Source organism: Maylandia zebra, linkage group LG15 (assembly GCF_041146795.1).
Source record: "Maylandia zebra isolate NMK-2024a linkage group LG15, Mzebra_GT3a, whole genome shotgun sequence".
In the NCBI taxonomy this organism is placed as follows: domain Eukaryota; kingdom Metazoa; phylum Chordata; class Actinopteri; order Cichliformes; family Cichlidae; genus Maylandia; species Maylandia zebra.
This window is the reverse complement of record NC_135181.1, coordinates 22,893,389-22,912,119: the sequence shown is the minus strand read 5'-3', so window position 1 is coordinate 22,912,119 and position 18,731 is coordinate 22,893,389. Positions and strand designations below refer to the sequence as shown.

Here is an 18,731-nt window from a genome sequence, read left to right as displayed (position 1 = left end):
TGGTTGTGTACCTCCACGGAGATCGGCAGAGGCTGCCACATAAGCAAACGTATCCATGTTGATGATGTCGATGACTGGGCTAACCACTCGAGACGGGTCCTGGAGACACAAAAAGAACCACACACATTTATGCTTAATTAGGGCTTCAGATTAATTTTTTAAAAAGTGTAATGCAAGGGAAATAAAACAAGCTACCAAGGAAGAAAAAGAGAAAGAAGTGAATGTGTTTCTGCTTTCATCACCAAATTCTGTTCGAATAAATGAGGCGCTCAGTCCAGTGTGTTCATCTGTGTGTGAAACAGACTGTAAACTCCAAGGTCATTATACTGCACTTCTCCGAAAGGGAATTTCAGTCATTCAGCAACAATCATGCAGACAGCAAATGTAGCAAGGTGAGATTGACCACTACCTCTGTTGACTTTAATTCAGTGCTACTTTATTCCCTTCTCTGTCATTAATGTCAGACCACTGAGCCACATGAAATGAAGAGATACAGAAAATGCTTTTAGGTGACAACACAATTTATTAAGAAGCAGCAGAGAAAATGAGTAACACATCAATAGGTTACTGGAGGTAAACTGTGTAGGCTGTGTAGAATTCAATATTTTAGTTTGCGAAGTTCAATACAGGCTCTGGTATTTCATTTCATTTGTGTTAGGGCTATATTGGAATTGACGAATAAAGAAAGGTCTGACACCTAGCTATCCTGATGGAAAGCTTTGTCTTCGTCTTACTACAACAGCAAAGCTGGCTGCATAATTTTTTGTCAAGTGATGTTTGAGCACAGTGCATATTTAGAGCATGACATTGACTGTGCTATATAAAAGACTGATATTACTAATACATGTTTTTAATTATTGGCTTGCAAATCTTTTTTTTTTTCTGTTTATTTTGGTGGATGCGACCATATTGGAGTAGAGACACAGACAAAGATACTTTTTGATTAGAGATGGGGAGAGCTAATTTACTACCTGGCTAGAGTTCAGCATGCCCCTTGTGTTCATACCTACTAGTCTTTTAAATCAACCAAATCCTTAACTTTAAGGTAAGTAATATAAAACTCCTCCTTCACAGGGCTGTCAGAAGGAAGAAAATAACCAGAGAGATCAAAACCAGAGAGATTTTGGTTGTAAGACAATGTATTTCTGCTCTAAAGCTGACCCTTTGTGTTTAAGCCAACCCCAAGTGGTTATTTAAGAAACTGAATCTTGGCTTCATTTGCTTGACTTTTCAGCCACTGTAATTTGTATTTCTTGTGCTCTGCACACCACTTTATTACAGTGATTTTCTGGTTTATGGCACTTTTGAGACTTTTCTGAAGTAACAACCAAGCAGCTGCCCACTCAACTCTACAGTTTGGTTCATGTGGTTCAGAGAATAAGATCCTCAGTGTAGCGCAACAATAATTTTTAAAAAACATTTGGAAAGCACATCCTCCATCAATGAACTATTTTCCACTTTTAAACAAAGTGGTCTGGAAATGCACCAAACCTTTTTTTCCTCTATTTTTCTGGTGTTTCTTGTAATTCACCTCTACCAACTTTCATGAAATCCAGCTGGCAGTTTTCTACTAAGCTTGCTGATAGACCTCGACTCATGTCCCAGTGGAGCAACTAATCCTATAGATAGATTTCATTTCTGTGTTGGAAATGAGCAAATTTATAAGCTTAAATCATGCAGACAGGATGCGGGGAAAAAGGTTAGCGTGTAAAGCATTTCTAACTTTTTAAGTGAACATTTAAAGCCATTAAAAATGTAATGCTTGATATTTGTGACTGGTTGATGAGACTGTAAAAAATGGGATAATATCAAGCACCAACAAAAATTCCCGTATCCCTCAACCCTGTGTAATCGTCCATAAGGCCATAAGATACTCATGGATTTAGTTTAGTTATTGCCTCCTTAACCCTTAAACAGAGTCCTAAATCCTTTTAAAGTGAAAACTGGCAAAAATGGCTGCACTTGATTTTCCTCATATTTTTTCCTTGATGGTGCCATTTGCTCTTTACAAGGATAAAAGGTACAAAATCTCACTTGCACACACCCACACACACTGGCGCTGCCAGACTTGCACTCCCTTTTAAATCATGAAGTGTCCCTCTATTAGTTTGGTCAAACGGCTGGATGCATCTTCAGCCAGTGATATTACAGAGCAGGTGGAGCGGTTCTGGACCATTAGCTGCAGGGTCAGTGCAAGGGGACGCAAGCTGCATCCTTCTACAGCTTCAGCCACATTACAAAGCACTCTGTCTGCTTTAATAGCTGTTAGGGTAATGACACTGTGCAGCACTCAGGGTGAAGCATCACGACATTACTGTCGTAACCGGATAACTGTTATTTTCAAATCACTCTGGAGCATTTTCTTAATTTTAGCCATTTCTTTTTTTTTTTCCCTTCACCTGAATAGAAATGAGAATATTTGATGAGTAAGTTGAGAGGAATCTGACCCCAAAGCAATCTGCTTCTTTTATGGTTTTGGACTCTTGTTTTTAAAGTGCAACTTTCAAACATTTATTGAATTTTACAAATGAATAAATGTATAAATGAATTATAAATGATTTTATAAATGAATATTGAATTTTAATAAATGACCTGTTTTACATAGTCGTCCTTGAGTATTTTATGCAAGCATGCAAGGAAGTTGTGTCGAGGCAGACGTTTGACTATTGACAAAATTATCATCTAAATTGTCCCTTCAGAAAACCCATTATTCCAAAACAACAAGCACTCTAGGCTTTAATGCAATTCTTTATATATTTTTAATCACTAATACCATCTTTCAAATCATTTTTTAAATCCAACAGTGCATGCAGGGAGTGCTAGTGTTAATTTTGTTCATTGCTCCTCATGTAAACAATTATTCTGTTTTCTTTTCCTTCATTTAGGAGTGAGGTTTATAGGTGATGTTCACTGAGCGTCCATAGTGCCTAAATAGCCCTGTCACTGTCCTATTTCATTTCCAGTCATTTCTTAGGAAATGACTGGAAATACTAATGAAACCATCAACATATTCACTACATGTTTGGCCGTTCATTGTGATTATCGCTTTTGTTTTGCAGCTCTCTTTGATTGCACATGCACATATAGCAACAAATGAGCAATGTTGCTAAACACAACCAGGATCCTTTTATGTTGACATGCTCTGAAAATATTACTGTTAACTGGTGAACAACTACAATAAATTGTTGCCTTGGTGCTGAAAGACAAAAGCAAAAGTGGTAATGTGATAGACATGGGGCTGAGTAAATACTCTCTAGATTCAATCAGTGGTAAAAAGCTGGGAAATTTCTATTTATTCAAATGAGAAGATGCATATTTGCATGTATTATTTCTCAATTACTTCCCTGACAATGGAATTACAATAAATCATTTATTTGACACAAAATGATTTGTTAGCATCAAACAGTAAAGTATTCAAAAAAAGGCTTTTTTGGCAAAACAGAAAAAGCTTGACAACAACTAAAAGAGAACAAAATCAAAATATATGATAAAATTGATCAGATGTGAAATACAGAAAAGCAGATAACCTGAAATTTGGACAAGACTTTAGCTCTCTATATCAATAAGACAGACAATTATTTTGCGGGGAATGTGATTTTACGGTAGCCTGGAGTTTTGACTACGCGTGTGTGTTAATCGGATCAATACCTCATACATTTAAATCTAAATATACGACTATAGAGTGACTACATAGACAGTGACAGATCACTTTTGTGCTTGAACACACACAGGCGCACACACACAAACACACACACGAATAAACCACGAGTATAAATATGGATGGTGATGGTACAGCAGCAGAAACAGATCAGACTCTCTGGTGGATTTATTGATCGCTTCTCTGCAGATTGAGATCAAAGGTCTTTAATAGCAGGCAAACAACTGTTGACTTGATGAATTGGAGAAGTTCAAGACAGGTGTTAAAATTAAAATGAACTGGAGAAGAGAGTATGCGAGGCACATGGACAGGGAAGGAGATGAGAAAGGCCATGTAACGTCGTAAAGCAAATCAAAGGAAGGTGATGGTATGTGTAAAGCCAGGGTAGGATAGAAAAGGATGCAAGAGGAAGTGGATAGGGAGATTTCAAGAGAGCAGAGAAACGAGAGAGGAAAAGAGATGGGGATAGAAAAGAAAAGTGGACGTTTCAAGAGGCCAGAAAGAAGCTGAGAGGAGGCCAGAGAAAGGAGGGGGAAAATTATGAGGAGATGTAAAGAGAAAAGGAAGAAAAGCAAAGGTGTGAGAGTAATGGCAGTAGCACAGGGAGGAAGACATGAGGTGGGGAAAGTAGAACAGAGTGCGATAACCAAAATTGTTGGATAAGAGGTGAAAACAGGAGAGGAGATGAAAATGGAAAAGAAAAGGTGCAATGGTACCGAAGAGTAAGTAAAAGTAAAGGAGACGAGAGACGGAAAAAGGGAAGAAAGGAAGAGAGATGTGACAGGACAAAAGGGAGCGGAGAAGAGGTGGTGAGAGGAGGCAAAACAAGGTGATGAGAGATTGGATGGGGAAGACAAGAAGAGCAGACACAAGCAGAGGACAGCAGACGGGAGAGTAAGAGGGGTGAAGAAGAGAGTACCGCACTTATTTCTTAATGAGAGGCAATCAGACCGGCATCTATTTTCTTTAATGGCACGATTTCACTTCGACCACTGGAGTCATCACACAGAGGCTTTTTGTTGAGTAGTAAAGCATGCCATATTTGCAGATTGGCCTTGGTCATTATGCCTCGTGACTCACATATATTTGTGTGTATATATAGACACATCTGGAACATGAGAGGGTTGTAATTTGATAGAGAAGCTTTCAGACTCACATATACTTTGTTGCATTAGGGTTTATAAATGAACATGCAGTTACACCTCTTTGATCCTTTGCAGGAGGGGTGGCAGCCAGTCTTTGTTGACCTCACAGTGGCTGTCCAGGAAGGTCAGCACTTTGGCTCTTGCAGCGTCCGTCCCCCGCACTCTGGACCTGATGAGACCTTAAGCAGACAAATAGAAAGACAGTTTAATCTCATTCCTGTTCATGCAAAACCTTCAAAATATTAACCACATCTATTTAAAATTATAACTTTTATTACACAAGACCTAATTAACAATTGTTATTCACACTGCACTTTTAAATATCACTGACAAACTTAGGTCAGCAGTTTAAATGTTGTGGCTGATGGATATATAATAAAGGACAATGCAATTGCACCAACATGTTTTTTTAAAATAAATAAATAAATACAAAATGAACTGAATAGAGAAGACATTTAATAGAAGGGTCTTTTGAAAAATGCATATAATCCAGATCTATAATTATTTTTGCACTGAAAACCATTTCACTGAATCACCCACTGATAAGCACATTAAGACAATGTGTCCCTGTGCATAAACAGAACCAACAGGTTTGATTTTAATTTGTCATTCATGCTTTAGCTTTTAAAATAAGGTTTGGAAAACACTGTATCTTTTCTGTAATAAAGCTTTAACCATACAAGGTACCCGGTACAGGGTGGGTGGGGGTAAAATAAATGTATAAAACTGTCATAGAGATACAGATTTATTACATGAAAGTGGTGCTGTACAAGATTTTCAACATAATTTTGAGTTGTACTTAAAGTAACTATATTCAATATGTTTAATGCCACTTTTAGATTTACTATTGCATCATTAATATTATTAAAGCATCTGCTTAATATTGAAATTGTTGATTATATGAAGTAATTACATATTGCTGGTAGCTTTACATAAAGTGATGCAGTTACTCCATAAAAAAAAAAACTAAAAATGTTGTGGAGTGGAACAACATTTGCATTGATTAACAAAAAAATCCAAAACATTTGGAAAAAAAAAAAAAAAAAAACAAAGGAAAAAGATAACTATTGATAAAAATACAACTAAATAAACAAAACAATTACGGTGTTTGTGAAATTGTGAAATATGATTCATAACGCTGAAAAAACGACTACAGTATGATACAATCATCAGTTCAACATGGTGTTGTTGTGCCAACTCAAAAGACTTTTGGTTAATTTCAGTCTTCTGTAAACAACAGATCTAAATTTGTAAACAACGTAACAACATTTAATCATCCAATCACAATTAAGAAACAGCCATAATTACAGCGAGCACAAATGGTACTGATAGTGTCGATTTACTGCACCTTTCTCAGTCCCATTTACAGTCTCATACACACTTTAACATTGAAATGTTGTGTACAGTGTTCACTTGGATACCGTCGATATTGAACTTAAAGCCCTCCCAGCTTTTCTTTGCTAAATTGAAATCCGTTGCCGTCTGAAATTGATTCTTTTCAGGGCGGCAGATCGGATAAGACAGTATATACTCAAGTTTCATGCTCACAAGCTGTGACTATCAGTTAAACACACACATCCTCCATCCGCTCGCTATAAATATACACGAAGACTTTCATCGAAAAGGCCCCACAGCAGCAGAAGAACAAGACAAAGAATATTTCAGGCACTGGTGAGAATGGAACCCGTAACCTTGGATGTATTAGTGCCTTGCTCCATTTATTGACACCACATTTGTTGCTTTCACTTTCTTTCACTTGCTCTCGCAGTCAGTCAGCAGAGGGGAAAATCGATGCAGTGCTCTTAGAGGGCCTGTCAGACATGGACACAACCTTTTAACAGGCGCATCACTCTCTGCATTTGTGTGTCTGTATGTGTGTGTGTTGGAGAACAGGTTTGCGTATCCATTTTTAAAAAAGTGGGAGAGAAAAGCAAAGAAGGGAGTGGAGCAAAAGGCCAAATGTGTGTGTCAGTTAACTGCAGTTGTGTTTTAGTAAGACAAAGACAGACACACACAGAGTGTGTGTGTTTGTGTGTAAATGAGCCTGTTAAGGAGGTCTCCCTGACGGGGTCCAGTGTTCCCCTCTATTTGGACTAAATGGTCTAATCGATACTCCCTGACACGGAGACGTAATGTGTGTGTGAGTGCGTGCACTGTTGAATATGTGTGCGGTACATGCCCACAGAGGAGTCTGCATTGTTGTATGTGTGTTATCGTGATAGTGCTGGGGCCCATTGTGAATGTGTGTGTGTGTGTGTGTCGGTGACATTGTACAAAGGGCCGTGAAGTTTCACGCGGCGCCGTTAGGCCGAGGCTCAGCCAATTAAAAATCCCATTTCATCCTCAATAAGGCTTTATTTTCTGGATGGATGGACACACACACACACACACACACACACACACACACACACACACACGTACCCAGACACATAAACTGGACTCACATACAAGCAGGGACACACACACACACCCACACACACACACACATATCTGCACTGACAGAAGTGGACGCCCATTTACTTAGATACACACACACACACACACACACACACACACACACATCTGCACTGACAGAAGTGGACGCCCATTTACTTAGATACACACACACACACACACACACACACACACACACACACACACACACACACACACACACATCTGCACTGACAGAAGTGGACGCCCGTTTACTTAGATACACACACACACTCACACACACACACAGTGCATGGCGGGCTGACTTTGTACAGAGGAGAGTGGGTCTGTGTTTGTGTAGACACCTTTTATTTGAAGCCAGTGTAGTGAGGACATTTTGGCCAGGCTTTGAAACTTTAAAGGGCTGTTTGAAGGTTAACATCTTAACAGATTAATATCAGATAAGAAAATGCATAATGTCTTTGTTAATGTGTCTTCACTATTGTACAAATGGACATTGTTGTGTGCTATTGGACTTCTACGCTTGAGTGGATCCATTAGAGTTGTAAGAAGTGAGGGCATTTTGTCTGGCAATTGATCCAAAGAGTGCATTATGCTTGAAAAGAACTAGTTAGTACAAAGTGCTGTCTGTCCAGTTTAGCTGTTATGAATGGCCACACTTGATGGCATCATGAAAAGCCCCATGTCATTAAAAAGGATAATCATATGCTCTTCACAAAGAATTCACTGTGTTGTATTTGGTTGTAGACATGAAAAGCGTGAGTGATGGCACTTTTAGAGAGAAGTTCAAACCCTGCTCTCCCTTTTCTGTGCTGCATGAATGGCTTACATTGGTGTAGTTGTTGGTGTGTCAGTTTCAGAATACTACCAAAATTGCTGGCGAGATACCTTCCAAAATGTGAAGCTGGAAAGGTGTCAATATTGTTGATCACGATAGCAACTGTGACTCAAGGGGTCATCCACCAGCAGTTTTCATATTAAAGTATCCTTAGACAAAATTTCAGAAACTGCCCCGTGTGTCATTTGTGTATGAATGTATGTGTAGAGTTGGTGTATGAAAGTACAACGTGTTCTTATTCAGGACATCAAACACTACCTTTCTGCCAGAGCCACTGGCATCTTGCAGATACACAATAGGTGTCTGTCAGCAAGGTACTGCAGAAGTGGATCTCATTCTTAAGTCTGTCCATATGGGCACTTTGAAAGAGATCCTGAGGTTGCAGTTAAATACACTGTATTAAAGCCAGACTAGTATGTCAGCCCTGCTGATACTGATATACTTACTGATATATCAGTATCAGGATTTATAACCGTGAATAAAAAATGCAAAAAGTAAAAAAGAAATCGGAGAAACAGCCTTATAGGTGTTGATACTGCATAGTTTGTCCACAAGAGGGCAATTTGCAACTTCCCTCTTGGCAACATGGGATATAACAAATGCAATAGCCAGCTGATCTGATGTACATATACGATATAAACATATACACATTTGTTTAAAACCACCAAATGATGAAAGTGTGAGCGCCAATGGTTTCCTTCAGACAAGAGTGTATTTCTAAACTTAGCCAAGAAGTTATGGTCATCTGAAATGACTAAACAGTTTTGTTTTTTTGGCAATTTTAATTTTAAACCTAACTAAATAAGATTCTACCTCTTAAATGTAACCACATTTGGTTATCTAAAAGCCTGCTGCTTTGCAACGATCACTAGCTGTGGTTGCCTCCAGTGAACATGTCAACCCAGTGTGGTTAAAAGGAAACACATCTAGACTAAATCCTGGTGAAGGAATTGTCTGTCTGCATATGTACCTGAACTAGCATGGTCTGTCCTACCTTGGCAGTGTAGCGGCAGACATTAGGCTGCAATAACAGCTGCAGATTGGGCTGCAGCCATGCCACAGGTACAGGTTGGAGCATCTCATCTTAATAACTTCATCCTCTATCAACAATAGTCTGATTACAAATGGCACTTTCATGCAGCACCTCAGACACACAGTCCAGCATTCAGCATGTTTACAGCCCGGCTTCAGTCAACATTACTGCCAGGTGGCAATGATGACAATGTCACACGCCCACTGTTTTGTTTTGTTTTTTCTATTCTGAGACCACTGGCTTGAGAGTGCAGTAAACTGAACCAATTATCAAGCATGTAAGTGAGTTAATTTGTGTTTAGTAAACGAATGATCAATTGTACCACTAATGAAAACCAACTGAAAAGGAAAATTACTTAGAATATCTTTGGGTTTTGCCAAATACAAAGCTCCAAACTGTGGTCTCCTGGTTGGCAAACTTGAAACAAACTTGATCGCTACCCATCCTATTTCCATTTGTGGGATTTGTTGCATCTTAAAAGAGAGCCCTTGTGTTTCAGCATACAATATTTCAATGGCAGGTGCATCAAGGGGCCAGTGCCAATGGACTGTATATATATATATATGCAAGACCAACAGTATTTGGCATTCTAGGATAAAGATGCACTGAAATTGCTTTGAGCTGTCCAAATTACCAGAGCAAAAAGACTCCATATAAAGGAAATCAATTTACAATTTATCAAGCTAGGTGGGAAAATTAGAGTTCACGTCTGGAACGTCTCCAGACTGGAACATGTATTAGGTAATGTCCGACGGGAAAGATTCTTAAAATTCAAATCTAGTTAGGCACCATGGCAAAATGCTAGATGGAAAAAACAAAAGATTTAGATTGTAATGCACACACATAAATCGGGTCTTTTCACACATTTCACAGTGTGTTTTTGAAGCTAGCAAGGATATTCATACAGTTGGGGGGTTAGCTTTTTAGGGCAAGTACTAAAGCGCTTCATTGTTTAGATATAGTTTTTTCTAAAACAACTTGATGTTTGGATTAATGGTACATGCCAACACTGTGTTCTCACAAACGTGCACGTACAACCACCTGTGTTTGTGTGAGTGTGTCAGAGAAGACATACAGTATCAGGCTGGTGTGTTTTTTATGGCCATTAAAAAGACAATCAAGTCAGAAAGCCTGAAGCCATAAACTATTAACTAGCTGAACTGATGAACCCTGCCGATGTCTATGTGTGGGTGTGCGTGTGTGTGTCATTGTGTGATCAGCATGACTGTGCTATAATGAAATCCTTCAGTGACAGCATGTAGGACAAGTGTTCCTGTTGTTATAGAGAGAGACAGAGAGGTGAGTGAGAAAGAAAGAGGGAAACTATAAAATGCAAGCAACAGAACAGCCAAGCGAGATAAATTTAAAATATGAGGTGAAATAAAGCATCCAGCAAGAGGAAGAAAGAAGGGAGAAAGAAGAACACAGAGAGAGGTATTAGTGAAGTGGAAAGGGGACTCGTATTTTCAGACGTTTTAGTGCAGTAACCGGAGTTCAAACGGCGCTGCTCTCACCGAGGCAACAACAAGCATGTCAGAAGTGGTTTCTGAGTGTTTTTTCCTTTAGTTTGTTCCTGTGAAAAATGCTGCCATTTGATCTTCAGAAGCAATGAGATGTCTGAAAATGTTTCTATCACTTTTCAGAGGAACTGCACTGAAAGTAAGCTGTAGCAAAGACTTGATCAGAATACTCCACAGATGATGCTCCACTAGAGGGATTTGTCTTCTGCTGTAAAGGTCCAACATCAGTGGGCACCATTTAGAAATATTATTACTGTAAAATGGCTTTAAATATCTTTTTTTAAACCCCTAATATCACTGTCAAACAATAACAATGGGGAAAAGGAGCCATGTACCATCGAGAGCCAGAAATTACTTTTTGTTTTTCACACTAACTCTACGGATGAACTTTGTGTTAGTCTGTGATCTCTATTTGGTGGGGGGGGGGGGGGTTTCTTATAATTGCACCATGTTGTTATTTTACACTATATTTGAACTCCCCTTCATCTTTTGCAAAGTGCTTGCTATGATCCAATTAGTGTTATTATACTGTATATAAAATGGTGGCTGTAATTACTAACACCCAATAAGTTGTACATCTTTGTAACAGTGTATCACTACAGAGAAATTTCTGGCTGCCCTCTAATCTACCTTTACCATCATTTTATTATTACAGCTTTGGTTCTGACTGAGAAACAATTCATCCTTTTCTTTGGCTATTAGTCAGATAACATCACAAACTAGTATTCATTTAAAACTGCATCAAACATTTACATCATAGGAGGAGCAACTAATACAAGCCAATCTGTGACTTTAGGACATCTGAATCCTGACTGACGTTGGTCATGACACACATTATTTTCATATTTCTTTCATTATGAGTTTGTGTCCATGAATCATTGCATTTAAATCACTTTATTAGGCACAGCTGTTTATCTGCTTGTTAACATGGATGTTTAATCAGTCAGTTACATGTTAGCAACTCAATGCATTTAGGCAAGTAGACATTGTAAAGACAGCCTGTAGGCGTAGGCAACCTCTTAGGACATATTGGGCCTCTAAGTACCAACTGAGGATTGTTTAAGCAACACAGCCCAGCAAAGTATTGTTGCTGACTGTGTCGATCCCTTTATGACCTTAGTGTACCCATCTGCAAATGGCTTCTTCCAGCTGGATAACGTGCCATGTCACAAAGCTCAAATCATCTCAAACTAGTTTATTAAACATGACAGGAAGATGACTGTACTCAAATGGCCTCCACAGTCACCAGATTTCAATCCAATAGAGCACTTTTGGGATGTGGTGGAAGGGGAGATTTGCATAATTGACGTGAAGCCACCTAATCTGCAGCAACTGTGTGATGCCATCATGGCAGTATGGACTAGCCTTTTTCTGGCCACCTTGCTCAATCTGTGCCATGAAGAATTAGCATCACTATTCTACTTCTAAAAATAATGAGCATCGGCTAAACTGTAAACAGTCAATTCATTCAAGGTCACACGGGTGGAATTAAATATCTGTACTGTTCTGAATTATTTAAAATTATTCTCTATGGAATGGAGTAACACTTAAAACAAAGCTCTAAATTATTCTGACCTTTCTAACCTTTTAATGACATTCTTTCCACTTTTGGAGATGGTCTGTCCAAATTAAATCAAAATGATTTGCATCATTAGAATATGTTTAAATGTCTTTTCATACTGACCATTTCAGGGAAGACCATCATCATACTCTCAACGTATTAGCCAAGCTGTGCTGTGCTTATCCAACAGAATTCATATTATTTAAGTCTTCATCTGCAACCCTTGCATGTGTTTGTATTGTTTTAAGGGAATCGCCTACCATTGCAATGCAGATGATAGACAGTTGCACCTTTCTGCTAAGCCCAACAACTCAACAGTCTCTCCTACCTTTTCTGCCATTACTAATTGGATGTATACAAATTTTCTATATCTCAATTCTAGTAAAACTGAGGTTCTAGTGTTTTGGACCTGCCAGTTTCTCTAAGGAAGTCACCCACTCTCATTTACGTCACCTCAGAAATACTGCTAAAATAAAATCTTTACTCTGATTCAATCATCTGATGCTTTTGAAACACATTTTAATTTCCCCCACTTTGATTACTGTAACCCACTTTTCACATATACCTCTTGGTCCTTTGTAGCGCATCTCCCATTGTTGCAGAAAGCAAGGCTGCTAACAAAAGCTAGCCACCACTCACATATCAAACATATTTGTCAGAGATTTACAGTTAACAAACATCCACTTTAAAGCCCTATTATTAACTCATAAAGCTCTACATGAAGATGGCCTGGCTTATATATCAGAATTACTTAGACCGTACCACAGCAGCCAACTTCTCAGATAATCTCATCAACATCTTCAAAAAAAATTGTTCCACACACTAAATAAAACCAGAGGGGATCAAACTTTTGACGGTGTAGCTCAGAAAGTTTGGAACAGCCTCCCTCAGCCTATCAGGTCTGTTGAATCTGACTTGCGTTAATCAACTGCTGAAAACTAATTTTTATAGGTTAGTGTTCCCTTAATCTTTCCCCCTTATTTTATGCCACAATGTACATCTATTTTCATTTGTATGAAAGTGCGTATGTTGGAATGAATGCGTGACCCTGTAGTTCATTATGTCTGTCTTATGGAATATGCATGCTTATTTTTATTGTGTGGCTTTTACTCAAACTGTGAAGCACTTTCTAACTGTGTTCTCAAAAGCGCTATACAAATAAAGCCATTATTTTCTATACTATTTTGTAAGTCTTTAAAGCAGCTACCTGTCTGCTAGGGGTGCAACGATACTCGTATCGATATTGAACCGTTCGATACAGTGCTTTCGGTTCGGTATGCATATGTATCGAACAATAAAATTTTTTAATTTATTTGATCAACTTTTCTTCTGACGATGCTGTCTGTGTTGAGAGCTCAGTGGATCTGCGTTCGACTACTCCGCCTAGGCTGCACTGTCGAGCTAGCAAGACAGAAGCTAAGCTTGTTGCAACATGGCAAATTGAACCTCCCCCACCCTCATTCAGATCTGGCCTTTGGAACTATTTTGGTCTTCATGTGAAATATGACCCTGAAGGTAAGCGCGTCATGGACAAAAGTAAAACAGTATGTCGGATGCACCACGCAATGCTCAATTACATGTGTGGGAACTACTTCGTTAGCGCAGTTAGCTCGTTAACGTGTTGACGTCGTCCAGCCCCACGCACGGGGTGATCTGTGGTAGCTCGTTAACGGAGATTTGCCGTGTCCTTGGGGGGCTCAACCCAGGGTAGCGGTCATGGCCAATTAGGGGCTCTCTGTTGGCTCTTAGGTGACGGTTTCCTCGTGGCTGCGTGCAGCGGGGCTAGGGGAGGGTCTGTGCTGACGGACGTGGGTTACTGACCTGGTAGCCTGGCTGCCCCTGGGTGGGTCCGGGATGGGCGTGAGGTTCTGGGGGCGCTCCGGCTCTGGGCTGGGGCCCTGGCCGGGCCTCGGGGGCTTGGGTCCTGGTTGGTGTGTTGCCGGGGTTGTGGGCGGGTGGGTGTATGGGGGCCCAGTCCTGGCGCAGGGTGCCGCGGGTACGTCGAGCCACCTGGGGGGCTCTTCAACTGGTGGGGGAGGTTGTCACATCTTGCAGGAGCTTTCCTCTCTACAGGAACTCTCTCTGCAGGAGGTGGAGATACAGGAGAGGTGGAGGAAGATCTCAGCCTGGTTATCTATTGTCTTATGTAGTCTGGAAGATGAGTGGATGATGGGGTGGGTGCAGTTTTCTCTGTGGTGGGGTCGGGTGGGCTGTCCCGGGCTCTGTGGGGCCGGGCGGCGCTGCTGCACTGGGCCCCGGTCCGGATGGGCCTGGGCCTCCTTTCCCTGGCGGGTCGCGGAGTATGGGGGTGCCTACTGGGGTCAGCGGGGGAGCTGGCCCCAGGGAGGGGTCACTTGCCCCTCCCTTCCTTCCCTCCCCATCTCCAGCTGCCTCCCTCTTCCTGCTCCACCACAACCACCCACACATGCAGGGCCTTGAAGTAGGGTCACCAGGGTGCAGAGGAGGCTACCCCCCCCTCTGTTCCCTTCTGGCTGCCTCTGCCTCAATTTTATCCCACAACTTAGACATTCACATTATTCACACTCTCATTACACATACATATAGGATCTTGGGGGTGGGCACGATACACGGAATCCAAATTACCATCAGGGTGTACACCTCACCCCTGGCGTTGTTGCCCACCCCTCAATTTTAAATACACGTAGACATTGAGCGCTATCAGGAGGGGCTATGCGCTTACCTGCTGCTCTCTGGCAGGTAGCTCCATGCCCTCCTGGGTTTAAAATGCACCTTAGAACACACATGCATCAACACTACAATGAGCGGGTGGAGGGAGGTTTGGAGTCTTCTCTCACCCCCGTTCTCTGCGGCCTGCTGGAGCGGGGGTCCTAGGAGGAGGAGTTGGCCGTCCGACTGCGGTCTGGAATGTGGGGCCTCCCTGCTGCTGCGGAGTCGGGGCGGTCTGCTTCTCCCCACCGCAGGGAAAAGGGTAACACCACCTGGGTCTGGGTGCAGTTCCCCCCTCCAGGGGCAAGGGTACCTAGACCCGGTTCGTAGAGTACGCTTGGGGAGTGTGATTGTGTGTACAGCGTCTCTTTATGTCTGTCTCCACGTTGGTTGAGTGTGGAGTAAGTGCATATGAGAGCATGAGGGTAGGAATGGATGTTTGTATCTGTGTGTGCCTGTATGTCTGTGTCTATATGTCAGGTTGGGTATCAGACGCCACCTCTCTGGGGACATCTCAGGCCCTCCAAGGTTTGGAGGCCTATCTCCCCCCACCACTTCCCCTGCCGGTGGCGGACTCCCTCAGACATCGGTGCGTTGGTGGTTCTTTGTGTCTGGCGATGGGCATCCAGGTACACACCGGCTCACTCCTTGGCGGCCGCTTATCGGGGCCTGGAGCCTGGGGCTCGCTCGGGCCACTTCGGAGGTGGGGTGCCCCCGGCCTCTCGGCCTGGGGCTCGGTCACTCAGGCACAGCTGGCTGCCGGCGGAGCTCAGGGGTGCGTCACTGCAACTCCCCCTGGCTTCTGCTCCGCGGCTGTTGAGTGAGCCCTCATTTGGGACTCTCCTCAGCTCTTTTTGGGACAGTGGCGCGGCTGCCCCTCTGTTGGTCTTCCTTGGTCTCTTGTGTTCTGGGGGCCTCTGGATGTCTGGAGTTTTGATCTCCTCCATACCTGCTTCATGCCCTGGTGGACGGGGCAGTAGCTTCCCACACCCTCTAGCAGATCATTACATGAAGGAACCTTTTAAATACAAGCACGTCCATGCTCACAGGTGTACACACGGGTGATCACACACGCAAACTACACCCTTTTTGGCTCCTACCTCAAAGCACACTGTGCGCTGTCGATCTTACAATAATGTTTAATATTTAGTATTTACTGTCATATTCCCATATATCATTGTGATGTTGTTTATTGTATTGCTCTCGTTTTCTTCTGCTTGTTTTCTTTTTTCTTTCTCAACAGGTGATCCAGGTGATCGATATATGTATTTTTTTTTCTTGCCCATTCTGTTGGTTTTTGTTTTTTGCCCTTCTCCCCCGTCCCTCTTCTCAGCTGATTTTCTTTCCCTCTTTCTTTCTCCCCTTCTTTTCCCCAGTCAAGTCTGTCCCGTATTCAGCAAGTGAAAATAAAATAAACAATAAAAGGTGAATCAAATGGACCATTACGGCAAGGCTGGGATGGTCAATTTGGTAAAGTAAATCCGTTGGGCATCTTTCTTCGCCTTTAGACAATAATTCTGATGGCAAAAGAGCCAAACGGGACAGGCAAAAAAAAAAAAAAAAAAAAGGAGATTTGCTGTGTTGTGGCATTAACGTCATTTCAGATTAATGCTGACAGCATTAGTGGGAACACAATGAATATGACTGCACATTTACGCCGACATCATCCTAGTGCAAAGACAAGTGGAAGCAGACAAAAACAACAAGCACGCATGCTACAAACTTTACCCGAGTCATTTAGTCAGCCGTTAGCACATGATTCTCCTCATGGGGACCTGATATGTTTAATATGCTGCTGAGAGTGTACCCCAGAAGAAGTGTATAGTATAGCTTTTATTTTGGAAAGAGCCATTTCTCTGTAATAAACTCTCTTTTCCAAAGATGAGTGATTTCTCGATCAGATAGATTTATTATTTTCTCCCCTTGTTGTTTCAGCAACATTAAATTTAAAAACTGTACGTTGGAGTTAAAATATATATTTATAATTTTAATAAATGACAAATTAAAAAAGCATGAACATTTTCTTGTATCGAAAAAATATTGAACCGTGACACCAAAGTATCAAACCGAACCGAACCGAACCGAACCGTGAATTTTGTGTATCGTTGCACCCCTACTGTCTGCCTCAGTATGTGTCTGTACTTGGGTCTATTTTGTGAATTTGCTTCTAACAGTGGGGTGTAGTAGTTAAAGTGCAACATTCAGTGGCAAAAAGTTAAACGATTAAAAGACCTGAATAAACCACAGCATGCCACCTCCACTATTGTTTTAGTCAAATAAAATGTTCTTTCAGCCCGAAGTATTTAATCCATTTCAATTCCTTAAAAATCATGCACATACCAAACATCTTCAGTCAGCTACAGTGGAAGATTATATATGTCTTAAACCTTTTTCTGGCCATTAACCATTTCTTTATTCACAGTATACTCCTGACCCCGCCATATTGTCAAGCTGTCATGTTAATTTATGTATTCCATTCATTCGTATTCTATATTTAAGAGCATGGAGGCAGCTCCAAATGGATTATATGGAAAAATGATAAGCATAGCCATGACACATGACTGTATTAACCATTAAAATGAGGAACACCATCCATATTTAGTGTGACTGAGGCTTTAACTTCAAACTGGTTGTCATCTGTGATTAGGTTATTTATAAATTTTCTTTTTTTTTTTTTTTAAATTTCAGCATATAAGCTTGCTTTTGAATTAATGTATGTTTGGTTTGAGATTGTGGAAGACATTTTCTTTTCTGTGACATTTTTTTTATGATAGCTTGCCACTCTGGGCTCTATTTCAGTAGCTCTCCTGTCACTTCAATTCACTTCAGGTCATTTCAGTTCTGCAGTTCAATATGTAGCCAGAGATGAATGAATCAATTTCACTTCACTCACTGTCTTTCTGTCTGTCCACCCGTCTCTGTGTGTTTATATACAGCATGGGATTGTTTAGGCAGAGAGTTTTCAGTACCACCAGTGAAATTTATATTCTTTATACACACCCTGAATAACACCTTTTTATACACATACACACACAAATCTAGCACACCGGTGACAAATGAGATGCCAAAAAACCTACAAAGAACATAAGAATGATTAAGCATGCAAATTTATACACACTAGCATGTTAAAAATGCTAATGAAATTTTTCAAACGCAACTGCTTCCATACCTTCTCGCTTGTTGTTGCGAAAGCATTTAACTTTGGGCAGTTTGGTGAGAAGCTGGCAGTCACTCTCTGGGAAAGAAAAAAAAAACAGCATGAGCAGAATACGAATAATAGAAGGAAACATTGTGTGCCGTGTAATGTATATCTTGATAATTTCTTTGAAAGTCTGCAGAGAAACCAAATAGTAGCCCACTGAAAAAAATGACGACAATTCAAAGCTTAAGGTTTGACAAGTTAGACATTTGTCTAGTTGCTGTTCAGCCGGCTGTGAGGTCTCCACTGAATTTCTGAGCTGTATTTCTTTTTTTTTTTTGTATTTTGTTCTTTTTTTTAATAAAACTGTCAAAAATACTCTGGTTGAAAGTCTCAAAATGAAAAGAAGAAAGCAGAAAAAATGAATCACTGGTGTACAATATGTGAGTCATTTAATGAAGTCAAGTTAAGTGAAATTAATATTAATGATTTTTAGAACAGGAAAATAGTGAATGTACTTACAATATCAAAAAAGGATTTCAATAGCGTTCCATTATAAATTTCAGAATAATGAGTCAAAGATTGGAAGAAAAAAAAAACTAGAGAAGAAAGAGAAGCCGTCACGGCTCAAAAAACTGGAAAATGTCATGACTTATGATAATATGATGAGTATGTTCTGTCTTACATTCCTAATCACAATGGTGGTGGGATCTCAA

General features: G+C 40.7%; 1 protein-coding gene across 1 annotated transcript in view; it reads right to left on the bottom strand.

Moving 5' to 3' along the window:
* The window catches only part of galnt14 (UDP-N-acetyl-alpha-D-galactosamine:polypeptide N-acetylgalactosaminyltransferase 14 (GalNAc-T14)), a 238,557-nt gene that overhangs the window by 55,189 nt on the left and 164,637 nt on the right, over positions 1–18,731 (bottom strand). The window contains exons 5-7 of the mRNA XM_076874145.1: positions 18,046–18,111; positions 4,861–4,982; positions 12–99 (exon numbers count right to left, since the gene is read on the bottom strand). Coding sequence (XP_076730260.1) covers positions 12–99; positions 4,861–4,982; positions 18,046–18,111 — 276 coding nt within the window. The remainder of the gene's footprint in view (positions 1–11; positions 100–4,860; positions 4,983–18,045; positions 18,112–18,731) is intronic.